We start from the raw sequence: 27,482 nt of genomic DNA, 5'->3' as shown, positions 1-27,482 counted from the left end.
AAATGGCCTCTGCAACCCTTTCCTTTGAAAACCTTTCATGCCTTCTGCAACCCTTTCCAAAACAAATGTTGAAGAAGCATTACAAAGTTGTCAATGATGGGTAGTGCTACTCCATTTACGAAGTTATGACAAAGAAAAACATGAATGTTGGGGAAAACGGATTTTGATATTATTTAGTAGGTTAATATATGTGTAGGTTGATAGTTTACTGATTCGATTTTGGTTTGGTAGGCAATCAGACCGAGGAAGAAAGTGTAGAAAATGTACACGGATCAAAACACATATAGTACATATAGGGTAAAACTCAATCAGCTTTTGCATACTATTATGCGAGCGATTACACCGAAAGCTAATTTTGCTTCTAGAGGATCCAATAGACGATCGAAAAACCGCGCTTCAACGTGAAGGGCTTGTAGTTAACACCTACATTGTTTTGACTCAGTCGAAAAATGGCTAGAAAATGAAGATGTAGAGAGTGTAATTAAAGACTAGAAAAAGCAACAAAAGTGGATATCCAAGACAAACGCTATCAATAGTGGATATTAAAAATAAAGATACAAGTTATTGGAAAAAAGTTTTGGAAGTTATAAGAAAAAGTTTGTAGGGGTTATTTTTAATTAGAATTTGCATTGTATAAATATTAAACTTAACTATGTATTATGGGTTGAAACTTATAAACACATTGCATATTTCAAGTCTCTAACATTTAGAAATTGACATGTTATTAAGGTATTCTCAACCATTTCTTTTCTTAAGCAAAACATATTTTTTTGTGTATGTAGGATTCCAGATGTCTATTTTTTATGCCCACAAGTCTATTTTTTGTGTTTAGGATTCTACAGGAATGGTTTGTAGCTGTCAAAAGAGAAAAAAATGCCCACATGTCTATTATTTTATGCCCAGTCCAAACATTCTTCTCTCTTGCATTGGACCGAGGTCTATGAAAAGCAACTGAATTGCCCGATTACCCGTGATAAAAAGAAAAGAAAGAACTGACGTCCAATTACATAAACAATTTGGAATCCTAGAATTACTATTATTTTTTTTCTTTCTTTCTAGTTCAATGGCCGCTCATCGAAACGGCCTTGTAAATTTCATAGGACTACGGTCTACGCCTCTACGGTCAATATAGAAGCTTCAACATTGCCTTTACCATATCACCAAAAGTTTTTTAAGTTCTCTAATGACCTTTACTGACCCCGAAAGTACATCCTTAGATAAAGATTTCGCCCCTTGCCCACCACTTTAGTCTTTTACAAATATACTGTAAAACCTTGGCACAAACTTTCTCAAATCACTAATACACAAGTTATCTTTACTGCGTTAATTAACCGGTATACCCGCTATAAATGAGCTTGACTCCACAACAACGATTATTCTACATTATGCATACAGTACATAGTAGTTGTTCTCTAAAGCAAATTATTCTTTTTTTTTTTAAGGTCCAATAGAAGCCTAGCTACACTAATTAAGAAGGTGTGAAAGCCATATTTATTCTCATGAACCAAAAGAAAAATCCAATATACTATAATAATAATTATTAAAAAAAAGTAACAATTGAAGCTTGACTTCTACAGCCTCAACTTTGAGAGATTCAAAATTCATGGCGATGTCAGCAGTTGCTTAATCTCAAAATTCTTGATGATGAATTGCAAGCAGCAATGATTTTATCACGGGATGATACAAAAGTTGTGCTAGTTGCATGGTTTCTATTAATGATCTCAGCAATGTCGCAAACAATTCGTCCTAGCTGCCAAAATAAATGTGGAAGTGTGAACATTCCATATCCTTTTGGTACAACTGAGAACTGCTGCTTGAACAGAAACTTTTATGTTGCTTGTAACACAAGTCACAACCCTCCCAAACCATTTCTGTGGAATGTGACAAAAAATATTGAGATTTTAGAGGTGTCGTTGAATGGCCATTTGAGGATAAAATCCCCTGTAGCTTATGTTTGCTATGATGAAAAGGGTGTGCTAGTGGATTCCGGAAATTCATTCATGACTTTGCAAGCATTCCACTTCTCATACTCTCAGAACAAGTTCATTGGAATTGGATGTGACACCCTTTCAACCATCAATGCAACAATTGGGAAAAACTACTCAGCTGGAGGGTGTTTTTCACTTTGTAGTAGTGTAGAAAGTTCAGCCAATGGATCCTGGTTTGGCATTGGTTTCTGCCAAACCTCTATCCCAAAAAACATTTTGGCATATCAAGCTCGTGTCCTGAGATCAAATTTGATGCATAGTGATATGAATATTCCTTGTGCCTACTCTCTTTTGGTTGAAGAGGACTCTTTCAAGTTCTCCACGGATGACTTCATCAAACTTCAGAAGACAAAAACAGCTACCACAGTGCTTGATTGGGCTGTTGGAAATCAGACATGTCAAGAAGCTAAGAAGAATTTAACTAGTTATGCCTGCCAAGCAAATAGTGTATGTATTGATTCTGACAATGGACCAGGGTACCTTTGCAGATGCTTAGAAGGTTATGTGGGAAATGCATACCTTCATGGTGGATGCCAAGGTACAGATTATGTTTCCACAAAGTTGTAATTAGACTAAATTGTAATTTTTTTTTGTTGATAAATGAATAACTGTTTTTAGCTTGTTTCTTTACTAGATATTGATGAGTGCGCCAATCCGAGTCTAAATGACTGTTCAGATATTTGCCTTAACCTACCTGGGAGCTATAATTGCTCTTGTCCCAAGAGCAAGAGTTATGAGGGAGATGGCAGAAAAGGAGGTAGTGGCTGTGTCTCGAATCTACCACATGTGGTTAATCAGATTGTGATAGGTACGTGTTATTTCTCTGGTTTACATAATAGCACCAAGTGCAAATAAATGAACAAGACAAATACCAAAACAAAAGGATGACATGAAAAAAAATGCTGAGTTTTGCTCCATTATTTTTAAGATCTTTGATCTGTTCGAACATTTTTTTGATCTCTAATATTGTTGATTTTTCTCCTCACGTGTAGTCTATTGTGTTATCTTTTTGCTTTCTTTAAGCTACAACTTTTGACTTTTTTGCAACTAGGTCAGTATCTATTCTATAGAAAAAATATAGATTCACAGCTCCCATCTTAGTAATAGAGGTGACATTTGTTTGCAAGTAATAGTATGAAGTGTAATATGATTAGTATCTACTACAGAAAATGAAGTTCAAGGGATAACTCACCTATAAAATAAAGTCATAGAAAGATATCTGTATTTTTGGATCAGCAATAGAAAGATATCTGTGAATGACATATTTAAACCAGAGAAAAATTAATGACTGATTCAACAAGCAACTTTGTCAATGTAGGCACTGGCATAGGCCTTATGCTGTTGTTAATTGGTAGTGGCTGGCTATTCCATGTGTTCCGTAAAAGAAAAATGGTGAGACTCACAGCAAGATATTTTAAGAGAAATGGTGGCTTAATGTTGCAGCAGCAAATTGCGAACATGGAAGGATCATCTGAGAGAGCCAAAATTTTCACTGCAACTGAGCTAAAGAAAGCCTCCGAAAACTTTCATGAGAGCAGAATCATTGGCAGAGGAGGATACGGTACGGTTTATAGGGGAATACTTCCAAATGACAAAGTTGTTGCTATCAAGAAATCAAAACTAGTAGACCACAGCCAAATTGAACAATTCATCAATGAAGTGGTTGTACTGTCCCAAATCAACCACAGAAATGTTGTCAAACTCCTAGGTTGCTGTCTAGAGACAGAAATGCCACTACTGGTTTATGAATTTGTGAACAATGGCACCCTCTTTGACCACATTCACAACAAAAACACCACACTTCCCTGGGTAACACGTCTAAGAATAGCAGCAGAAACGGCTGGTGTGCTTGCATACTTGCATTCTGCTGCCTCCATACCAGTCATCCATAGGGACTTTAAGTCAACTAACATACTGTTGGATGACAAATACACAGCTAAGGTTTCTGACTTTGGAACCTCGAGATTGGTTCCACGTGACAAGTGTCAATTAACAACATTGGTTCAGGGAACTCTTGGCTACCTTGACCCTGAGTACTTTCAGACCAGCCAACTAACTGAGAAAAGCGATGTGTATAGCTTCGGTGTCGTGCTTGCGGAGTTGCTAACTGGAAGAAGGGCACTTTCTTTTGACATGCCAGAGGAAGAGAGAAACTTAGCCTTGTATTTCCTTTCAGCTGTGAAGGATGATTGCTTGTTCCAAATTGTAGAGGATTGTGTGAGTGAGGGAAATAGTGAGCAGGTGAAGGAAGTTGCTAACATTGCTCAATGGTGCTTGAGGCTTAGAGGTGAGGAAAGACCTACCATGAAGGAAGTGGCAATGGAATTGGATAGTCTTAGAATGATGACAACAACAACTACATGGATTAATGCCGCATCAAATTCAACAGAATATGTGATTGGTGAAAGATCAGGTCGAACAGAAACAACAGACTATGCTAATTGTCATTATACTACATGTGCTGGGCATGAGGATGACACCATTTGCAACGATGTGATGTCACCGTTATGGGATGGTAGATGAAGAGTGCTACTTGGTGCCTTGGTGGCACTTCATCAATTCGAAGATTCAATATATATATTGTGGTGGCTACGATAAAGTTCTTTTAGTTCATTGTTATTCAGTTCTGCATTAGAAGTCATGTGGTAAAGTTGCTTTGTCTTATTTTCAGAATGGTTATATGTGTGTTGAGGAAGTGGATTGACAAATACAATGATCTACCATTGAATGCTCTGCCACCATTGTTCAGATTATAACTATTGAAAATGATTTTTCCTTTTGGCAATGCACTAATGAAGGAATGGATATATCATTATCAACTAAGCAACGCTGTTCTCTCCCAAAACATCATCCTACTAGTTTTTCCAGTGCTATTTATAAAGATACCATTTATTGAATTTAAAAGAAATTGATACGATTCAAAGTGTTGCAAATTAAATAAAAAAAATTAAAGAAGATCCCATCAAACAAACGCCTCCTTAGTTAAAATGCTAGTTAGTAAATTAATTTAGGCTAAATCTATTGGCGTAAATAAGTCTTGGGAACTGTCTTCAACATGGACTAATGGTTTACTTATTGGAATACCATATTAATAGTCTCAGGAGGTTAGAGACATGACAAACCCATCAAAACCAAACCAACAACACTTAATTAATTCAGTAGCATAAATATTGAGATTCTTTGTAGGGCGACCTTGTTTGTATTGATCCTCCTATGCAGTAGAAGAGTCAATCCTTTTGACCTCTCTCTCTCTCTCTCTAACTACCATTACAGTAGTACCATAAGAGATCATCTTGACTCTTGAGATTTGTATTCATCTAATAATGGCAGGACCACAAGAACCTAAGAAACAAAGTCATGGCTGTGCACTCGAAGCAGCTGCAGCTGCTACTTGTTGTGCTTCTTATTGCAGAAACTAAAGCACAACCCATGTCAAAGCCAAACTGTGGCTAGGTCACCATTCCCTTCCCATTCGGCATGACTGAGGATTGTTCCTTGGACGCTTCATTTCTCGTCTCCTGCAACCGAACCTCGATCTTCTTCATCACACACCCTTTTCTGCCACAAACCAACCTAAGCGTGCTAAACATTTCACTCAACGGCGAGCTGCAGATTTCATGGCCAGTAGCCAGCGACTGCTACGCTGAAAGAGGCAAACTCGTGAGCCAAACATTCCAAGACATAAACCTAACAACTTTTCAAGTCTCTTCGAACCGAAACAAGTTTACTGTAATCGGGTGCGACACGCTGGGAGTAGTGGTGGGAATCGATTCAAAGGGAAGGAACTACACCACGGGATGCGTGTCCCTGTGCAACAGGCTCCAAGACATCGAAACGAACGGGTCTTGTTCCGGCACCGGTTGTTACGAGACTTCGATCCCGCGCGGTTTGTCGGGTTTCTCCTACGGTTCAGGGAGCGTGGTCGACTTCAACTTGTGCGGGCACGCGTTCCTCACGGACCTCGTCAACTTCGACAAGACAACGTTCCCCGTTGGGATGGATTGGGTAGTGAAGAACCAAACGTGCCAAGAAGCTATGAAGAAGGTTTCAAGTTATCCGTGTAGGGCACAAAACAGTACTAGTAAATGCTACCATTCATTGGTGTAACTGCTAAAGTGGTTTCGAGGGAAACCCTTACCTACTTCATGGTTGTCATGATCAATGTATTAATATCTATCATTCTCTTAATAATTTCCGCTATTATTTTGAGGGCTCTAACAGTTCCTGTGGCTATTTACAATGTTGTTTTCCACGAAACTCTTAATAATTCACCTTGATGTTGAAAACCTTCATAAATAGTGTCGTTAGGAATAAATTAATAGTAAGGAAGTTTTTTGTCTCTAAACAACATCGCAATAACTTCACCACATTCTTATGGTTTATTTGAGGAAGTATAACTCGATTTAACTTACTTGATTGCCTAAGGGTTTTTTTAATCGTTTCTATTCTATTAACCTTAACTAATTCTAAGGAAAAGTGTACAAATGACTATTGCGAGATAATCGAATTGTGACAATTAAAAATTCCTTGATCAGTCAAACAAATCATATTGAGCAATTCACTAATAGGATATATAATTGTGTTTTCTCAAATAAATCATAATGTGATGAAAGTTATTGGGATGTTGTTTAGAGACAAAAGCTCCCTTACTTGTTTATGAATTCATTTCCAATGGTACTATTTATGGAAAAAAAACTTAAAAATGTCACCCGCTGCACAATTATCTGCTTTAACTTAACATAGGACTCTCTTCAAGTTAAGAAAAGAAAAAGAAAACTGAATTCCGTTCTTAATAAAGCTTAGGGAAAAGGAGTCAACTGTATTTATGGGAAATAAAAAGTTGAACGGGAAAAAATAATTGACTATGAAAAAAGAGCACACATAATGCATGATTGAATTGAAAGGCGAAGAGGGCACTGTGAGTTGAACTTGGACTGCTATTGGAGTCTCTTGGGGTGCGTTATTTAAGTCGAGGGAACTGCTAAGGCACCGGCAATTTTGCTGGGCATAAGTAAGTCAACACAAATTCACAATCCGTAAGTCCAATACGGATTGACAATCCATAAATCTCGGATTAGTAATCTCTATTGGACCTATAGATTGTTAATCTGTAAGAGATTCATATGATTTTTTTTTCACAATGTTCTAATCAATCAAGCTAATAAACTAATTATATTACAAAATAATTAATGTCGTTATATATAATATTAAAATTTTTAATATATAATTAATGCACATGTAAATTTACATAATAAATTTTGTGATAATTAATTTTTATCTAATAATTAATTTGTTTACATATATAAATTGTAAATAAAAATCATAGGTTTAATAAAAATTTACATATGTAAAAAAATACCAAATATATTTAATTATCAATACTTGTAATAAACATTTAAATACATCATTCAATTAAATATCATATTTGTTTAATTTTCAATTACTCTAATAAACATCCAAATACATCATTCAATTAAATATCAAATCTGTTTAATTATCAAATTTTGTAAAAAAAATAATGTATAAAAAGATTATAATTTTAAAAAAATTCAAAACATATAGATTGATAATCCGTATGTTTTGAATTTTTTTAATACATATTTATTCTTCGACGATGAAAAATCACCAAACTTCACCGTATATATGTAAACAACGCACGTGCACTACCGACGATAACAAACACTCACAAAGTAACACTAACGGAATCAACTTACATTAAGGGAGTGCGATTTTACAAAAAAAGAAAAAGACACTGCAAAAATGAAAAAAGTAATATGTTATTTGTAACCAAAAATATCCATAAGGCTATTTTGAGTATTTTGGAAAATCGCTGAGTTTACCTGCAAAAATGCTGGGTGCCCCCGCAGTTCCCTTAATTCGATTGAACATAGAAGAAACGTTGAGCCGAGCCCACCGGTAAAAAAAGTCCAACATAGCAAAACAAGCAAAGTAATAAAAGAAGGCTACTAAAAATAAAAACACAAGAATAAAAAACGGCAAACAGAGGGTGATGAGCTCTTGATGAACCAACTGCTGATTGTTTGTTCATGGTCTCCTCCTCCTCAGGAGCAATCCACTTTCTTGCTTCTTTGTGTGCCTTTTGTTTCTCTGTTTTCACAGAAGCCTGGTAGCCCCTTTTCTGTTCATTGTTGAGCAAATTTATAGGCAAGGTGGTTTCCCTAGGCCTAGAGAGTGGTGAACCAACTTTGGATGTTTTTTTATAATAAAAAATGGGCTCAAGATAGTCCAATTTGATTTTGAAGAAGAGAGGATAATTAACTTTGGGCTTATGCAAGCTCAAATCAGATAACAATGCAGAATAAAATAAACAAAAAGGAGTGGACAAAAACAAAATTAGGTGTAGAGTGCAAGAATGGCTTTGGAGGGTTCAATGGGAGAGTCAAGTGTGGAAACGAGGTGTATGACTTGCAAGTCATCGGAGACGCGGATTGCATATCAACATCAGTCATTTTGAAATAGAGAAAGTCATGTTTGATACATGTAATAGATACTCAACAGTTTCTTTTTTGTTGTTTGATTTTTGGAAAAAATTTATTTCTACTTATTTATCATTTTGCAAAATTTAAGATCGTATTAATTGTTTTTTTATTAATTATATTCTTATATGTCTCTTAATTTTTAATTAATTTACATATACATTTATTATGAATTAAAAAAGAGTGAAGAATAACAATATAAGAAGAAATAAAAAATAAAAAAGAGAAGACGGAGAGAAGAGAGGGAAAAATTAAATTTTAAGTTTATTAAGTATAACACTAATTTTTACCAAAAAGAAAGATAGAATGTATGTCATGCAAAGAAAGAGAGAAATAAAGAACACATAAAAGAAAAGAAAAAATGGGTATAAAAAAATTAAAATGATTTTTTTTATTTTCTTTTCCTTTATTTCTACTTTATCACTATTGATTAAACAGTTTTAGTAACTATTATTTTAAGGATAATTTTTAATGAATTAAAAGTGAAAAAATAATTTAAAAATAATATTTAATGTTCTTAACAATTCTTAATTATTGTATTTTTAATAATACTGTTTTATATATTAATTTCTTAACGTACTGTTTTCAATATACAACTTAAATTATAATTTTGATATCCAATAATTTTAAATCCATTAATTTTTTTTTAAAAATTGTTTTATCATTACTTGACCTCTAGCTAACTCAATCAACGTGTAGAAAGTGAAGTTTAGGAAAATCAATGGAAGGCGCAATTGAACCTTATCATGCATTGACCCCAAAGTCTTCCTGAAGCAACCATTAATATTCTGTTTCGGTCCTTCTGCGAAGTAAATTATAGGTTACAAGAGCACACAATTGAAAGAAAAGCAGCTGCAAATGGGTGTCCAATATTCAAAGCTGCTGTTGCAGCTGCTACTTGTTGCGTTCTTTATTGCAGCAACTAAAACTGAACCACCTTTGTCAAAGCCAAACTGCCAACAAAAGTGTGGCAACGTTATCATTCCCTTTCCCTTCGGCATGACGGAAGCTTGTTCCCTCAACACCTCATTTCTCATCACTTGCCACCGAAACCTTTCACCACCCACCCCATTCTTGCAAAATGATTATCATCAAATTAGCGTGCTAGACATCTCACTCGAGTACGGCCAATTGAGCATTTCATTGCCAGTGGCCAGAAATTGCCTCATCAATAATCTAACTGGGGAATCATTTATTGCAATGAATCTCGGACCTTTTCACCTATCATCCAACCAAAACAAGTTAATTGTGTTTGGTGCTGACGCGGCTGGAATGGTATATAATCTGGAAAATGCATCAGGAATACTGTACCCTACTATTGCATGCATGTCTGTGTACGCTCCTGCAGCCTCAGCACCTGACAAGTCATGCTCTGGCACCTTATGTTGCGAGACTCCAATACAACAAAGGCTATCAGAATTCTTCTATGAATCTTCTACAAATATCTTCCGCAGAAATAACACCAAGAGACTTGAGTCCTATCCATGTGGTTATACATTTCTGGTTAAGGACGGAGCCTACAAGTTCCACATCACAGACATCTTCAACCTTAGCACTAACAACAAATTTCCTGTTGTTGCGGATTGGGCAGTGGGGACTCACACGTGCCAAGATGCTATGAAGAATGCTTCAAGTTATCTGTGTAAGTCAAACTATAGTGAATGTCGCGACGCAGAGGTGGGACCTGGTTACCATTGTAAATGCTACAGTGGTTATCGGGGCAACCCTTACGTCTCTAATGGTTGCCAAGGTACGTACGTACTCCATTCTACTCATTTGAAAGTAAGAGATAATTAAACTTTCTTTTATAAAATTAAGAATATTAATACATAACTTAATGAGTATATAATTTTTTTAATTTATCTTTATTAGTTACTCACTGCATAAAAAATTTATGATTTCTAACCGTTCAAATCCATTGGTAAGCATAAAAATAAAAAAATAAAAGAGATTATTTTTTAATGAATTTTTGAAGAACAAAAATTCTTCGGTAATTTGGTCGATCAGAAAAAATCTATCGAAAAAACTATTCATTAATTATTTATTCGGGGATAAATTTGAAATAAAAAATTTATTTTTTTATTAAAAAAATCTAAACTGTTGGTTAAAATTTAATTATGTTAAAACGTCATTTATTTTGAGATTGGGAGTGTTAAAACTATTTCTTATTTTGAGATCGGCCAGTACTTTTTGCTTCATTTGTGTAATTATTATCAAGTGTAAAACATTAATGACAGATTATAAACAACGCTCAACATTTTTTCTTTGAAACTTCCTATTCATTTTTTTCGATAACAAAACTTCCCATTCATTGTGAAAACATAAACTATAACTAACTAATTATCTTTTAGACGTTGATGAATGCAATGAGAAAACCCACAACTGTACAGAGGGATCAATATGCAGCAACAGTCCAGGGATCTACAGTTGTTCTTGTCCAAAAGGATATGAAGGAGATGGAAAAAATAATGGAACAGGATGTCGTCCCAAAGTCAGCAGTAGCCGCATAATCATAATTGCTTTGAGTGAGTATATTATTGTCTGTTAGAATTACAAAACATTCTATTCTAGATTCATTCATACAAGATTAACCACAGATTTACTATTACAATAAATATCGTTAAAAGGCATTTAATTTGTATAAAGAATATATAATATAAATTACATACTGTTTTGTGAATCTAAATTCATATTTTGAGGCGATTTTCATACAATTCAAGTTACAAAATAATTTTTTATCACACGTGTCATCAAGAGCAGACAGGAAATAATTTTGTTTCCACTTGTCTATGTTCAGCTGTGAGTGTAAGTATCTTAACACTTCTTGGGGGAACCTTTTATATGTATTGGACATCGAAGAAGAGAAATCTCATCAGGCTTAGAGAGCAATATTTTCAACAAAACGGTGGCCTGTTATTACAACAACAGGTTGTCAGATATAGTGGGTCAACTGAAATGACTAAAATCTTCACAGTGGAGGAACTAAGTCAGGCCACCAACAATTTCGATGAAAGCATGGTCTTAGGCCAAGGTGGCCAGGGAACAGTTTACAAAGGAATATTATCTGACAATAGAATTGTAGCAATAAAAATGTCCAGAATTGGTAACCCAAACCAAGTTGAGCATTTCATCAATGAGATGATATTGCTTTCTCAAATCAACCATAGAAATGTGGTGAAACTATTGGGATGTTGTTTAGAGACAGAAGTTCCCTTGCTTGTTTATGAATTTGTTCCCAATGGTACTGTTTACGAGCATCTTCACAATCAAGGTCAATCTTTAAGACTTACATGGAAAACAAGATTGCAAATAGCAACAGAAACTGCCAGGGCCCTGGCATACTTGCATTCTGCTACCACTTAAGATTTTAAGATTATTTTCAATGATGCAGAGAGGAATATAATTCTTACAATTTTAGATTATATATTTTCCTTATATAATTGGACTTTGTATCTAAAGTTGCTACTTTTAAATCTCTGACTGGGGTGAATTTCTATTTTCCTACTTATTAATTGCGGATAACAGCTAAGCAACCTCTTTCGTGTGAAAAGTACGAATTTTTTTCGTACCGTCAAGCATTTTCCTAAATAATATCCATGATAAGCCCATAATTTATATGAATAGTTTTTTTTTATTTGTATTTTTTTTTTTGCAAACACTATTTGTATTTCTTTGAATAGGTTGCAAACAAGAAAAATATTTCTCTTATAAATGAAAAAATTAAAGTAATTAACTGATTGCTTGGTTTATTTCTCAATGCGCTTCATATATTTATTTTTTGGTTTATGTAAATAATAAGATGAAATAAGCGTGTGCTTCCTTTCTCAGTGTGGAAAATGCATCGTGATTCTCTTCATTTCTGAGTCAATTATTTTACCCCAATTTTTTCGGCGAAGTTCTTATACTAGCTTAAATAAAACAAAACCTATTCAAAGAATCAATCAATTTCATACTTTGAATGAGTCTGGAAATTGGAAGAAAATTTGGAAGATTAATGCCCCTGAGAGGATTAGAGTTTTCATTTTTTATTAATTACGTATAACTTAAAAATTAAATTAGTTTAACTAAGGAAAAAGTTGGTACATACGAATGGTGTCCTTGTTTGGATTGACTACAACTACAATAATTAGAAGTTAGAACTTAGAAAACATCTGTTGTAAGAAATGGTAGCTTTTACCTTTATCAGAATTATCCACATCAAACGTATATGAAAGCTATTAAAATTTCTGAATTTTAGATAGTGACCATGTACCACGCAAATTCATATTCAATATTCCTAACAAATTACCACTCTACTGGGATTCATGTGTGTATAATTTCGATTCCAACTGCAACCCACCCTCATCAGTAGAACTGAGCTCATGTGACAGGACATAAAAATATTGAATCAACAAAATAACATAAAGTAAGAGGGGTGTTAGATGAATAATAAAGCACGAATTTACATTAAATAATAATAAATAATAAATAGATATTACATAGAGAAGTAAATGTGTCACTCTTTAATACTAGTAATACAACCATAGAAGTAAAAGAAGACGTATTCTGCCAAAACAAAGGAGTGTGCCAGCCTTGTTGAGATGGTGAAGCTGAAGTCTCCTAATCATGCAATGGCTGATGCAACTGTTTCAACCTTTGTTGGACGCCAGAATGTCTTCTGAATGCAAAGGAATCCCTCCCCATTTTTGGAATATGTCAACTGAATATCCCAGTGTAGAGATTTAGCCATGCTCTCTATCTCGCCAATAGTTTCAACATTGTCTCTTATGACCAAATATCCTTCTGGTCTCAGGATCCTATCAACTTCTGCAATCACTGCCAGTATGTTGCACCTGAATCCAAAAATGTGTCAGCTAAATCAGAGATATATAATATAAGGACTAAGGAGATTTCTTTGTTGATAATTTTTAAAATTACTGAACATACTTTTCCTTAAGTGTTGAGAATATAGAGTCGGCATGCAGAAGATCATATGATCTAGGGTAAGTATTCAATGATTCACACCAATCATGATAAATACCGAATAATCCACGCTCATATATTATTGGCAGTGTGTCTGGAGAATCAATTGGAACCACATTCATTACCCAAACATTCACTTTCAGGGCTCTGAGTGCTGCAGCAAAGCTGAAGACACAAGAGAAAGCAAAAAATAATGAAGTCTATAAGCATTCACCCAAATAAAAAGTCTTACAGCTTAGGACAAGCAATTATTCACAAGTTAGTATATTTCTAAAAGAATAGTTATAGAAGAAAATATTCAAAACAGTAAACATTTTCAAAAGGGTTAATTAAAAGGACAAAAAACTAACAGAAGAAAAAGTGTGAAACGCTGAAGTGTACTTGAAAAGGCTGATGATCATTCTGCACAAATGAAATGCCATTTTGGCCCCTAAAAAATTTAGGATCACATTAGTTAGCAAAAAAATGGAAATCACCATTTTCATCCCTAAAAGATGAAAATGCCAATCGATTTTGTCCTTTTTAAGGATTATATTGATGTAAAAAAAGGATTAGATTGATCTGACTTTTCATCTTTTAGAGATGAAGATTGTGATTTTCATCTTTTAGGGACTTATGTGACCAATCTCAAATCTTTCAAGGACCAAAATGATGTTTTATTCTTTTGGCAGACACCACATGAAATTATTGGGTACTAGAGTAGAATATGTACTCATTTTCCTCCTACTCCTGCTAGTGGAAACTTTTTTAGCCGAGAAAGAAAGAGAAGCAGTATCAAAAGATAATAATTTTCCAGCAGAACAAAAGCAAAAAGTAATTCATTTCCATTCAAAGAGGAACCAGGAATATGCACGAGTACAAATAATATCTTACCCTCCATAGACAGCTTTCATGTCCATGACATTTCTTACTGAAGACCAATTGATACCCATTCCATTCAAATACGAGTGGGAAATAACATTTTTCCAATGCTTGTAATCAGCAGTGAATTCCACTGATGCAGCTCTTCCATAAACACCAGCCTGAGAGTCTATCCAGTAAGGTGGTTTCTCCAACCTCAGTGGCCATTGCTCAGGCCAGATTGATCCACGCTCTGATGCATCTACGGGCACTTTGTGCATACAAGCCTGTAGTGATACATTCCTGAAGACATGGAAGTTGGAACATATCATTAAAGTTAGTAGAGTAACTTGTTCAAAAAGGAATAATCTACAACTAAGTTATGCACTATCAACAGTCAACACTCTTGAATGTTAGCATAGAAGGCAATTTGAACCTGAGTGATTTATTTTGAGATGTTTAACTCCATTCTTTTCTCTTAATTAGCTCTAGTGATTCAAGCCCAGAAGAAAAGAACGTCAAGGATTTGAATAAAAGAATACTTAAATTGATTTTAGTGTCAACTATTAGGAATCTCATTCTTTTTCTTAAGCTTCACACACACAAATTGCTAGGTGACTGACATTGCATAACAGTACTCTCCAGATACCAACAAATTACTGTAGAAAAACTTTTAAGAAAAATTTATGCATCTCCAAACAAAAGAAAGCTTGCAAAAAATTGACAAGGGAAAAACTGTTTTCACTTGTATATCAACAATTATAAATTCATACTTCTTGGTAGAAAGACTATGGATTGTCTGGATTAGTATTGCTATTATTTTATATAAAAAAATTGCATTCATATTAGGAAATTTTCAAAGCATTATCTCCATTCCTCCTTATTTGAGAATCCTATTCATGCCTATTGCCAAAAAATAGTCAAAAATTGAAGTACCAGGCTGTATTTGGATCATCAGATTCGCTGCACATTGGTGGCTCATGTTTTATTCTGTTGTTATAGCACTCATTGTCAGTTGGTTTTCTATATATTGCTGCTGCCACTCCATTCAATTTGTCCTTTGCAATTACCACCAGATCCCAGCACATTGACTTTGTAATTTCACCCATTGCTGCAACAAAATGGTTTTGTATAAAATCAACCCATAAGTTCATTTCCTAGAGTAACATGAATTTGGGTTCAATGGTTCTACCTTTCCAAATCTCAACATCCTCTGGATCCTTTTGATACACTGGAGTAGCAGACCATACAAAGTGACCTCCAGGTCGTAAGACACGATTAAGCTCTAAGAGCAACTTGCCACCTGCATTGTACATACCAATAGAGTATTACAAGAAGAGTCAAGCATAGGTGAGAATTAAAAGTATTGAGAGAAACAAAACTTTATCAAAACTTTTATCACACCTTCTATGTGCCAAGGGACTCTACAACGAGCACAGTGGACAAGATCAAAGACAGAACCGGGGTAGGGTAATCTTACAGTGCCCATGACACCTAATGTGGCAGGAATTCCCCGTTCCAGTGCAAATTGCACTTGTGCCTCATGCACATCTTTTGGAGCAAATGACATGGTCAGAACGTCTTTTTCAAACAGATAGCCTCCAAAGCTGGCTACCCCACACCCAACATCCAATATCACACGACTTCTCTTCCCCCATGCAATTTTGGGAAGAGACTGCATCATTAGACAAGTATCCATTTAGAGGGGTAATAAGTCAAATAACAGATATATCAATCAAATGAGAGCAGGATAGCTAAGGCACTGGTTGATTTCCAAGACAATGTATTCACAAGTTTGTTGAACTCATTGCATAAAAGAATTAAAGGTCAAGGAAATGTATTTATCAAAATGAAGGATTGGCTAAGCTGACTTATTAAATCAAACAAGCTTACACTTGAAAATGTTTTTGAACCAAACAAGCTTACAGTGTGATGTGATATTGCAATGACAAAGCAGAAAAAGGAAAGCTAAATAAGGTAAGTGCTAACATGAAAATGAGAAGGTCAGTTCATATTAAGGACAATGGACAACTATTACTGTGTCTTAAAAATATAAATGATGTAACTTCCTCAAAAAAATGTCAACATATTATGTGTTTTGCATGCTAGAATGTTACTTAAGAAGTTTCTGTTTTCCCATCACTAAGAATCAGATTCTAAGAGTGATTGGAATCTACCTATATGGAGCCTATAATTGTAACTTTAACTTAAGGGCCTTAGTGGGCTGTTCAGGAACCATTGGGCCAGAATTCCAATCAAAGAGCAGTTGGCTATGCAAAACAACATATTAACGAGATAATGATAGCATTGCAACACAGAAACCTGAGAAAGGCTTACTTTCTGAATGAATTCAATGTAATGAAGAGCACCATGTTTAAACTGAGTTCCACCACCTGGAAAAGTAAGGTATTTACCAGTAACTTTGACCCAGTTTTGATGACCCTTATCTACGACAAGTTTTGTGTGTGGAGCATTGTTGTACCATATCTGCAATAGGCACCAAAATATGGAATTTCATTATTTAATATTAAGTAACAGCATGTGGCTTTCATCCACTTTATGTATTGCATACCATTTCCCTGCTTTTGGGCCACCTAATTGGGCTTCTATAACCCTCAGGCAGAGAAACAAGACAAGTGGTAGCTTCATCAGGACAGTGCCTCTCACGATGTTCATAGTGCCTTATGCTCTGAAGCTTTCTAATTGCTTGCCAATTGTCAAGGCAAGGAATGTACTCTGATCCAGTAGTTGTATTACAAAGTTTCCAGTCATATGTTCTGCTGTCAATAGAAACCGAAGACTTCTGTGATTCCTTCTCATGCTGTGACTCTGCAGCTTGAGTTGACCATGTTCCATTTTCAGTGCTAGTTTCAATCAAAGTTTCTGATGGGGTACCAGTAATAGAAACTTCTTTTAAAGCTGGATTGTTTTCATGGCTTTCTGTGTTACTCCCTCCAGTACTTTGTGTTGTCTCTGAATGCAGATTTTTCTTTATTTTCTCCTCCTCAGTCTCACCAACCATCTCATCTTGTTGTGTGACTTCACCCTTACTCTTTTCTGTCCCTAATTTGTTATCATTTGCGCTCTTGTCAGATTCTTTTTCATCTAAAGTTTCCATTGATCCTTTAAGTTCATCATCATGAATTTGATCATTTGATGTTTCTTTGGATTCTGAATTTAAGCTTCCATCTGATTCTTTCTCCTTCTCGTCAGTGCTCGGCTTGACATTCCTCATTTGATCATTCTCCTCAATAGTATTCCCCAGACCCTCCTCCAAATCATTCTTTTCATCTGAGTTGTCCCCAACAGCCTCCTGGTTTTCTTCCTCGGTATTATCAGACACTTTTTCAATTCCCTTTTGGTCATCCAGGTTTTCTGGATGGCTATCACCACTCTGAGATTTTTTAGTCTGGCTATCTCCCTGTGTTGATTCTTCTGATATATCACCAGATCTGTCTTCAAATTGCTTGGAATCACTTGCTACATTTTTAACATCATTAATGGTATCAGTCTCAGATACCTGAATGACTGAATTCTGAATTGGAACAATGGATGACATTACAATCCATACACCAACTAAACAAAATGCAACGAACACAGCGACAGAGACCGTTGAACAGTAGTTCGACAACTTCCTCCCCTCACCTCGGGAATTCTTTCCCAGCGCCATGTTGGCTAATTACTGCTATTTTAAGATAAATACAGCAAGAAAGGGGAGCAAAGTATTATCAAATCTATAAAAAAATCATGTAGCTCAGCTAAATGTTGATGCTTTCTTCTTTTTAAAAAACTCTTGGAGAGTAACTTGTCAGGATATCTCCTTTACATAAATTGGAAGGAAAATCTTGTTTTTGCCTTACCATGTTATTCAAATAAACCAGCATATCAAATGCATAAAACCCAAAAGCCTAACCCTAGAGGGTAACAAATGTTCTTTCTAAATTTCCAAATTTGAAGGTTGAAAGAAGGGAGAACAAACATAGATCAACAGTTTTAGCAATGACGATATGAACATAAAATAAGACAGAAAGCGAGAGATTGACAAGTACCTACCTGTTACTAGCAACCAAACACGATCAAAGTTTATAGATGCGTAATGTTCTATATTCGGGTTTCTCTATTTGTCTTTCAAAGAGGAAAAAAAAATCAAATTTTCATGAATAAAGGATAAACTTTTATCAAGAAAAATCAAAGCTTTCTCCCAAAAGTCCAACCAGTAAAGGAATTTTCACACAAGGATGCGAATGTGTGAGCCAAAACTGAGCAAATTTAGTGCAAATACCAACAATTGCATAAACCTGAACACACCTTATGGGGGAAACCATGAAGAAACTGAAAATACCAAAAAGCCCAAAACATGAAAAGTGAAAACAGAGACGAGATTCCCAAATAAGGGAAATGAAGATAACGGTTCAAGAGAAAAAAACATCCAGCTTTAAACTCACTTTCCCCAAAAAAAAACAGACACCCATATAAGCACATTTTTGGAATATTCTTCTGGAATAGCAAGATCATCAATACACAGATGCAAGGTCCTTAGATCCTACTCTGGAAGGAAAGGAAGCAAAATGTGAAAACAAGGAAAGGGGATAGAACTGTACCTTAAGGGCCAGGAGGTGAGATTCCTAGAGCAGTCGTTGCTCACATTTCTCCGTCATCAACTCAGTAGAGCACGTTAACAGGTATATGTTATTGTTGGAGACACAACAGAGGTGAAAGAATGTGAGATTTTTTAGGAAGGACAAGTTTGATGTTGCAGAAGAATGTGGGGAATCTCGTTTAGGCCAAACACTGTCACTATAATATAATAAGGAAATGACCCCTGATTGAGGAAAAACTGAAAAAGAGAGAGAGAACACTATCTTTTACTGTGTGCTAACTAAAAATATCAAGCTCATAGAGGTATTTGTCGCTGAGTATTTGACTATGAGAAGAAGTTGACATGTGTCTTCACTGTCCTGTACATCATTCATCACTCGTGGTTTTGTGAGTTGTTCTGTTCTGCTCAAGTACAATAATATTTTCGGTTTTGGATTGGACTAGAGGTCCAATGAGTATGGGTGGGTTAGTTCAAACTAAAGTACTGACAATTTAAATCATAGGTGTCGATCAAAGTTAAAGTAAGATTTTTAAGGGATATTGGATTAAAATTTTAAAGAATTTAAAAATATCTTTTTATTTAATTAAGACTTTAAAATAATATAAATAAATTTTATGATATTTAACTTTTGACTTTTAAGATTTCTTTAGACATATAATACAATATGGTGATATTTAATTAATATAAAATTATAAATTTGGTCTTTTTATCTGTCTTAAAATTCAATTTTGATCCTCTTATAATTTAATTTATGAATTTAATCTTTTTGCAATTCCGTTATTTTAGTCTTCAATTTCAAAGTTGGATGTTGATTGTTGCTTGCTAATGTTTACCGTCAAGTGTCGCATTTTTATTGGACATTAACCACTATGTTTCACGATTGTATTGGAGGTTGACGTTAATTAAGTGCACAAAATTAACATTCAATACATGCACGACACATGATCGTCAACGTTCAATAAAAGTGCGACACGTGACGATCAATAATAACAAACAACCGTCAACGTCCAATAACAAAATTGTTAAAAAATTGGAGACTAAATTCATGAATTAAATTATAGAGAGACTAAATTTATAATTTTGCCTTTAATTAAAATACAACGGTGAACAAGAGATTGTTTCTTCAACCTAAATTAAAGTTATATATCCCTATAAGGAATGCTAGTGTCTTGTTTAGATTTTTTTTTCTATGATTAATTAAAATTTATTGTAAATCACTAATTTTGATTGGTCTCACATCTAAATCATAAGAGAGAATCATTTAATAAAATGTGAAATTCATAAAAATTGATGATTTTAAATAAATTTTAACTAATCAAGTAAAGAGTGTAAGAAAGAGAGGCTTAAAAACAGTATCACTAGGATTTGTCTTCTTTTGAAATGTCTTCTTAATAATAAAAAAATGACCTGATATAGATAGTACTTATAAGAGAAAAATATAATAAAATAAATCAAGTTGGAAATATGTTTTTAACATGTATTCGTTGTGTATTTTGAAAAATCTTTGTGGAGACATACTATGAAAATTATTTCTACTGTGTGTCTGGACAAGGTCTATCGTGGTATAGAATAATTTCGATTGTGTATGTCAATTTTATAAAAGAAAAAAATGAAAAATTAGGAAGAATGAGATGAACTTAGAAAAGAAAGGAAGTGGGAATAGCAAAGTCCAAGTAAGTTGAAGGCCTGAAGCAGATCAGGATTGGTGTCACACCGAACTGTTGACCCAAGTAAAGCCACGTCACTACATCATCCACAACATGTTATCCAAAATTTGAGCTCTTTGATGGCGTGGCACAACGTTCAACTCCATTCTCAAATCATGCATCGTGTTAAAACTACGTACAATATATTATAAGTTTCCATTATTATAAATAAATAAATAAACGTGTGGAAGAAATAGAGTGACAACGGAGATTTTCGAATGTGGGGTCTGAATCACAGTCCACACGAAGGAACAAAACCAAGAACACCACTTTACTTTCTCTTTCCTTCTCCGCCACTGTTAAGGCTTGAGAAGAAGACAATGGTGGCTTGTGAAACATGAAGAGGAGCACTGTGTTATGCATGTTCAATGGCATGTCATTGTGCTTCTTACAATGCCTTTACATTTTCACCAACCAGAGAGTTCATCACCACCACCACCACCAACCACATCATGTCAAAAACATCATCCACTACTACTAGATGCAGACCCTTTCTCTTGTCCATCACCAATGCCACACCATCCTACAACACCCTTGTTTCTGAGGTGCCCTTCTCTCCCCTATATACCCTTTGATATGTCCTGCCATTGTCATGCATTCAGTGTTGCCTGCCTGCATTTTGGTTTTAGTGGCTAGCATAAGGGAATTGAAATTGTTGGTTTTTTTGTTGTGGATATTTACATGTTTAATGTGACTAGTTTGTTAGGCTTTTTGGGTCATGAATTTGCATGTTGAATGTCCTATCCATCTGCCATTGTTGATATTTAACACAATCCTTTACTATGCAAATTACCGAAGTGAAACTCTAATTCCAATTGAAGAACAACACCAAAAGTATTTAAGAAACTGCATTTAAGTTTTGTCCTTTCTAAAATGGCAAATAATTTGAAATAAACTAATACTTCAAAAGTGACAATTATTTTGAAATGAATGGAGTATGCAAACCTGAACTCAACTCCCAAGACCCAGCATTGTGTTTTGCCAATCTTAACGATAAAGCAGGAAATTTAAATTTAGACCAGATGCAACAGAAAGTCCTCATTTCCTGAAATTATTTATTTATTTTGAATTCCTTATTACTCATATGTGAAATTTGTAGATGGAATTATGCTTCCTGTATTTCACTTCCTTATCTATAGAGATATTAAGATTATACCTGTAAAAGATTTTTACTTTTGTTGGCCTATTGCAATTGCATTCTTTGACTATTGGCTGCATTACAGTTATCACTGAATTATGGATAAACAGCTTCAATGGGTAATCTGGCTTCTGGCTTCCAGTTCCAATTTACAAAATTAAGATTCCGTTTCTTGATTCATGCACAAAACCAATATGCTTCGAGAGATAATTATTTGCAATTTGAGATCCATCCAAATAATTTCTCACAGTAGTCCATGAACACCAAATACCTTCCTTCTCTTTCTTGACTTCAGTTTAATCTTACAACATTGGATATCTTTGTTTCGTTTCGTTATAGCAATACAATTTTTTTTTTATTTGATGTGTTATAATTAGTATCACTGATATTCCTTGTATAAGAGGGTTTTGTTTTTATTTTATTTAGGCTGTTAGGCTTTTGGTTCCTTCAGCAAGATTTGAAGCTTCAAAACTGAAGGTTGTTCTATTGGAAGATCAGATAAACAAACACGCTAGTATTATTCCAAGAACCTACATTCTATCCCATTGTGACTTTACAGCTAATCTGACTTTAGCGGTGTCCAATGTGATAAACCTAGAGCAGGTTTGTATCTTTACTCTTGCATGCTTACTGCTTAGCTTGGAAACTAGGGCCTAATTCATATGTTGAGCAAGAACATTAGTTCTCTTAATTTATGCGTATTTTATGTATACAATTCCTTCTGTGACTGACAGTTGAGAGGGTGGTATGAGAAGGATGATGTTGTAGCTGAATGGAAGAAAGTGCAAAATGATATGTGCCTACATGTTCATTGCTTTGTCAGTGGTCCCAATTCCTTCCTGGATCTGGCTGCTGAATTGAGATATCACATATTCTCCAAGGAGATGCCTTTGGTATGTTTGCATTAAACTTGTAGATCCCATCAAAACAAAAAAATCTGAATTATAGGACTGATCTAAGTATTATGCTATGCATGACAACCTCCTCAAAAGCTTTCATGAGTATTTTGTGGGAGGGGGTATTGGTGAACTGTTCCTTATCAAATCTTTCCATTGCTCAAAATGAATAAGAAAGCTTATAAAGGATGTTTACAATGGAATAATATGTCGTCTCCTAAACTTCCTCTTCAATCTTGTATGTTGTGCAAAATGTGTTCTATCTTGTATTTGCACAAATTCTAGCTTCAATTGGAAATAATTAGTGAATTCTTGAGGAGGTTGCTATGTTCTCGTATTATTAATTGCAAGGATGAGTCTCTGATTTTTTAAAGAATTTTTTTATAAAAATGCTAATATATGACACATGGTTGGATTCTTGACTTGGGTATGCCAGGTACTCAAAGCAATTCATTGTGGAGACTCTGCACTTTTCCGTGAGCATCCTGAATTGCTGGATTCTATAGTTAGAGTATATTTTCATTCTTGCTCAGAAAAATACAACAGGATGGAATGTTGGGGACCTCTCAAGGATGCAATGGAGGTAAAATTAAGACATGTGGAAATGAACAATGATTGGGAATTTGGATTTGGAATTTTACTTGTTTGCTTAGAACACAAATTTGCTACCATCAAGATTTCAATAAATTCTAAACAAAATAAACTCTACTTATGAAAAGAAAAAGGAAATTTCTGATCGTACTTTACTATTTTTCTAATCAATGTTATTTGTTACCAATATCTCATAACCGTTCATGTTTGAGGATTTAAAATATAAATAAAATGACTGATATAAGCAATAACTGATTTTGCTTTTCTAATTTTGTCTCTTCTGTCTTCAGGGAAAACAAGCAGATCAGTTCCAAGGGTCAATAAGAAGAGATAGTCCTGAAAAGTTGCGGAGCCCAAAGTCCATCTTCCAAGCTCTTTTTGCTTTTCTTCTTTGAAATATATCAATAACTTGGATTATTTGTTTGTATCCCAATTCCTCCCACAGCTCAGCAATTCAGGTGGGTTAGACAAAGCAAAATTCAGCTTGCAAGAATGAACTAATCCCAAAAAGAAACTATGTATCTTTGGGAAGACCCAAAACCAAAAGAAAAATGTAAAGTTGCACAAAAGCAGATTTCTTGTGCCACCAAGGCAATTTGCTTTTATGATTTCTGTGACTGCTATTGTAAAATTTTAAAATTAAATAATGATACGTGGATAATTTTTAACATTACATAATTTCCATTCAAATACGAGTAAATGGTATGTTCCATACTCTCATCCGGTCTCAAATTGTTGTGTGTATTGTAAATTTGATGAATTTTACAATAGTTATCTTAAAAAGTATATTCACAATAATTTTTAATTAATTTTTAATTGGTAGATGGTAACACTAACACTACATAGAAATTAAATGTTTAGAACATTTTTGTTGAAATAAAAATAATATTTATCTATTATTATTATGATTTGTGAATTTGACTAAAAGATAAAAAAACTTAATTTCAAGGCTTTTCTTATATTTATCTACAATATAACTTTTATATATTTAGTTTTTGACTATAGAATTAAAAAGTAATTCTCAGAGAGATTTTACTTATTTTTTGGCTGGATTTCGAATTACTCAAAGTTTTTTTTTCTGATAAACTGAAGAGTTAACAAAAAAAATTACACTTGCATCTCTTATATTTTTTTTCAAATTGCATCTGACATTTTTCCTTTCTTGCATCCTAAAATTTTTCCTTAATTGTTTAGCTCACATTACACCCATACCCCCTCTCTCCCCTCTTAAACAACGGAAAGTAGACATATGATGATCACATGACTTTTAATGAAAATTTATGTCTAAAATACTCTAGTCTTCTTTCTCTTAACTCTATAAAAGACATGATGTTATTTTCAACCTAAAAATATTTTAATATTATTCCTTCTTTTTTTTTTCTCTGATTGGATGTGAATCCAGCTTTTTGTTGGACGTTAACCTACCTTGTTGGTACGCATGTGTTAGCATCCTTCCTTCTTTTTTTTTTTTTTAGTACAATTTTTTTGGTACGTGTTGAGTCGTTTGGTTACTGCATTATTGTTGGACATGTTTCCAACAATACTTATTGAGTAAATATGATCATTTGCTTCAAATTTTAGTGTTTTGTTGTTGCATTTGTATTTTTAACTCTTTTCTTTGAAATTTATTTTTGATGACTAGGTGCTTGATATAATATCTCAATCAAGAGCTACATCTTCTTCAAGTATTAACAACAATTAAGTAAGAGTCAACTATTAAAGAAAAAATTGATATTGCCTTAAAAAAGTTTCATTCCCAAGATCACTTGTTAATTTTTTATTGAGCATTTAATAATAATTTTAAGACTATTTCTTCTGCTCATATATTTCAATTGACACTAGTTAATGATGTAATAAAAGGGGGATAAAAGTAATATAAAAAAGAAGGGATATCGAGTGTAATTTGAGAAAAACACAAGCGATGCGAATACAAAAATATTAGGATCACATATTTCAATTGACATTAGTTAACAACATTATTAACAGAAGGGGAGTAAAAGTAATATAAAAACAATAAGGGATATCAGATGTAATTTGAGAAAAAATACAGAGAGTGTGAATGTTACTCTAAAAAAAAAAAAAACTTAATTTGACTATATACAGGATAGAAAACAATATTTATCTACAAGTTAACTTTTATATATTTAATTTTTGAAACGGGTAAGGGTTAATTTCAAAGCTTTTTGAGGCAGATTCTTTTTAAATATAAGAATGATACACTACATTACAATATTTTCATAAGTTTACCCTAAAAGGTTTATTAAAATAAGTTGAAAAGAGTTTATATATATAAAAATCATAAGTTATTTTCATGAATTCTTCAAATATGTCATAAGATAAATTCAAATGTAAATAAGTTTTTCCGAACTAATAGCATGCTGGATCACAGATCTTATCCGACGACTGTAATTTTAAATACGGATGTTGTCCCTCCCCCTCTATAGTGGTGGTGACCGTACATTACCTCAATTCAGTCTTAACTTTTTTGAAGTAGACGATGTAAACAATGCCCAAGAATCAAATGCGTTGCGCATTAGACTATACACATTTTGTGCTTGGATATAAATTAAGTTAGTACGAAAATAGTTGCTCTTGCTTGAACCTTGCTATTATCGGCATTTTATAAGCATTAACTAGCAAATTGTAATGAACCACGAAGGTTCCTATTCTAACTTTATAGTTTATACAGCACATATTGTATTCATATATATATGCATATATCACTTACTACCTCTCTTGCAAACCCACTATATATATCTTATCAGATATATCAGGTTATATATCTCATTCTCATGGAAAAGAAAGTGCACGTGGGAATGGGATCAGTGCATCGAACTAGGCCAGCATCATCATATAATAGCAACAGAAAAGACTCATTCCCTCCAAGTAGAGGAAGCATCAAGAGGAAAATATTCATCTTCATATGTGGAAAGATAAGGCAACGCATCCTTGCTTACATGGTCAGCTCAACTTAGCAAGCCATTATTCTCTTTGTTTAAAAAAAAACTATGCTATACATGTGCTTCATATATATCTACATACGTAAAAGTACACATTTAATTAACTACCTACTGTGTGTCTGATCGTAACAGGTTCTCATGGAACATGTAATATTTCTTTACTAAATAAATGAAGTTATTTCTTATTTTCATGCATTTCGAATCATTAAATAGACGTACCATTCAATGCCTTTTTTATATTATTTCTATTTTTTTAGCTGGAAATAGTGTTACCGAATTAAAGTAAATATATGAGCTTTAATTATCACCACTCAGGCATGTAACATATCATCTTAAAGCCTGTAACAAAAGTATATAGATTTTCATTTAAATAGATTTACTATATACTGATTGAAGTACTATTAAACAAGGATCATTTTCCATCTATCATAAACTAGCGTTTATTTGGTAAATTGATGAAAAAGGAATGGAAATAGGACATTAGCTTTAACGTTGCCTTTCCTTAAAAAAAAAAAAAAGCTTTTACGTTATCTGTGGGACTGGATCTATGCACACGTATATGCACTAAAACGGACAAATTAGTTGCACTACATTGTGCATGCTAATGCGATACGAAGGTTCCTCCAGTCCCAACGGCAATATAGTATTATGTTGAAAAGTAATTGTTATAAAATTGACGATGGGCCATGGAAAGGTATAAGACACGAATATTTAACTTTATTTAGTGTCCATGTTTAAAGCAGAAGCAACTATTTGTAACTTTTTGCCTTCATGTTAAAAATTGCAAACGTACGTGCTGCTCAATGCTAGGCAAAACACGCAATTACACAACAAAATTTAGCAAAAAATATTTTTCCTTCAATAACTTCTTTTAAATGTTGTCCTCCTCAATAATGAATTAGTTCATCTATGAAGCAAATTAATGTTATCTAGTCCAGAGGTTTCACCCTATGTCCAACTCCTTATGAAAAGGATTGCAGGATCTAGTGGCTTTCAGTGATGACTACTGACTAAGGATAACTCTAATTGCCATGCAACTTTTCTCAAGACTCTGGGTGAGGAAGCAGACACTGATAAAAATTGTTTACTATATAATTTCCATGTTGTGTCTTACTATCTTTTGGGCTTGAACATTTTTTCTAATTTGTCGGTCATCAACTAGGGTCTGGGCAGTTGGAGCCCGGAGCTACAAGAGCTTAAAATTGCCCATGCTATAATCACCTATTCCCTTTTTGCGACCAGCAAATTTGAAGAGACTCTGATCCTTAAAGAATCTGATATTATTGAAAACATAAGGCAACAAA

At 34.0% G+C, this 27,482-nt stretch overlaps 3 protein-coding genes and 1 pseudogene across 4 annotated transcripts; 3 read left to right on the top strand and 1 right to left on the bottom strand.

Annotated features, from left to right (window-relative positions):
• The first annotated feature begins 1,319 nt into the window (after window positions 1-1,319).
• Window positions 1,320-4,781, top strand: LOC113001466 (putative wall-associated receptor kinase-like 16). The gene is made up of 3 exons (XM_026128315.2): window positions 1,320-2,526; window positions 2,623-2,796; window positions 3,307-4,781. The coding sequence occupies exons 1-3, from the start codon at window positions 1,662-1,664 to the stop codon at window positions 4,509-4,511; spliced, it is 2,244 nt and encodes a 747-aa protein (XP_025984100.1). The 5' UTR covers window positions 1,320-1,661; the 3' UTR covers window positions 4,512-4,781.
• A 564-nt stretch (window positions 4,782-5,345) lies between these two features.
• Window positions 5,346-11,958, top strand: LOC102661831 (wall-associated receptor kinase 2-like; annotated as a pseudogene).
• Window positions 11,959-12,925: 967 nt separating this feature from the next.
• On the bottom strand, window positions 12,926-19,223 carry LOC100793395 (probable methyltransferase PMT25). 2 transcript variants are annotated; one of them, XM_006578887.4, is made up of 9 exons: window positions 18,889-19,223; window positions 16,860-17,972; window positions 16,625-16,774; window positions 15,692-15,962; window positions 15,480-15,590; window positions 15,224-15,398; window positions 14,321-14,590; window positions 13,412-13,612; window positions 12,926-13,317 (listed from the first exon to the last, which is right to left on the bottom strand). In XM_006578887.4, exons 2-9 carry the CDS (start codon window positions 17,955-17,957, stop codon window positions 13,089-13,091), a joined length of 2,505 nt encoding a protein of 834 aa, XP_006578950.1. In that variant the 5' UTR covers window positions 17,958-17,972; window positions 18,889-19,223; the 3' UTR covers window positions 12,926-13,088. The 2 variants fall into 2 exon arrangements, with proteins under 2 accessions (XP_006578950.1, XP_006578949.1); XM_006578886.4 differs by having other exon boundaries at window positions 16,860-17,969; window positions 18,889-19,222.
• Window positions 19,224-20,758: 1,535 nt separating this feature from the next.
• On the top strand, window positions 20,759-23,930 carry LOC100792871 (magnesium dechelatase SGRL, chloroplastic). Its single transcript, XM_003523368.4, has 5 exons — window positions 20,759-21,138; window positions 22,158-22,334; window positions 22,466-22,624; window positions 23,064-23,210; window positions 23,509-23,930. The coding sequence occupies exons 1-5, from the start codon at window positions 20,962-20,964 to the stop codon at window positions 23,611-23,613; spliced, it is 765 nt and encodes a 254-aa protein (XP_003523416.1). The 5' UTR covers window positions 20,759-20,961; the 3' UTR covers window positions 23,614-23,930.
• The last annotated feature ends 3,552 nt before the right edge of the window (window positions 23,931-27,482 follow it).

The sequence above is a fragment of the Glycine max genome, chromosome 4, assembly GCF_000004515.6.
Source record: "Glycine max cultivar Williams 82 chromosome 4, Glycine_max_v4.0, whole genome shotgun sequence".
Lineage (NCBI taxonomy): Eukaryota > Viridiplantae > Streptophyta > Magnoliopsida > Fabales > Fabaceae > Glycine > Glycine max.
The sequence above is the reverse complement of the archived record's forward strand: the minus strand, read 5'-3'. Positions and strand labels throughout refer to the sequence as shown.

Bases quoted from the DNA above. Each gene is read 5' to 3' on its own strand.
- LOC113001466 (XM_026128315.2), top strand. From the start codon at position 1,662: ATGATTTTATCACGGGATGATACAAAAGTTGTGCTAGTTGCATGGTTT. The intron at 2,527-2,622 runs GTACAGATTATG...TTTCTTTACTAG, and splicing joins CCTTCATGGTGGATGCCAAG to ATATTGATGAGTGCGCCAAT. The intron at 2,797-3,306 runs GTACGTGTTATT...TTGTCAATGTAG, and splicing joins GGTTAATCAGATTGTGATAG to GCACTGGCATAGGCCTTATG.
- LOC100793395 (XM_006578887.4), bottom strand. From the start codon at position 17,957: ATGGCGCTGGGAAAGAATTCCCGAGGTGAGGGGAGGAAGTTGTCGAAC. The intron at 15,963-16,624 runs GTAAGCCTTTCT...CTAATGATGCAG, and splicing joins ACATTGAATTCATTCAGAAA to TCTCTTCCCAAAATTGCATG. The intron at 14,591-15,223 runs GTACTTCAATTT...CCATGTCTTCAG, and splicing joins GATGATCCAAATACAGCCTG to GAATGTATCACTACAGGCTT.
- LOC100792871 (XM_003523368.4), top strand. From the start codon at position 20,962: ATGGCATGTCATTGTGCTTCTTACAATGCCTTTACATTTTCACCAACC. The intron at 22,625-23,063 runs GTATGTTTGCAT...TGGGTATGCCAG, and splicing joins TCTCCAAGGAGATGCCTTTG to GTACTCAAAGCAATTCATTG. The intron at 23,211-23,508 runs GTAAAATTAAGA...TTCTGTCTTCAG, and splicing joins CTCTCAAGGATGCAATGGAG to GGAAAACAAGCAGATCAGTT.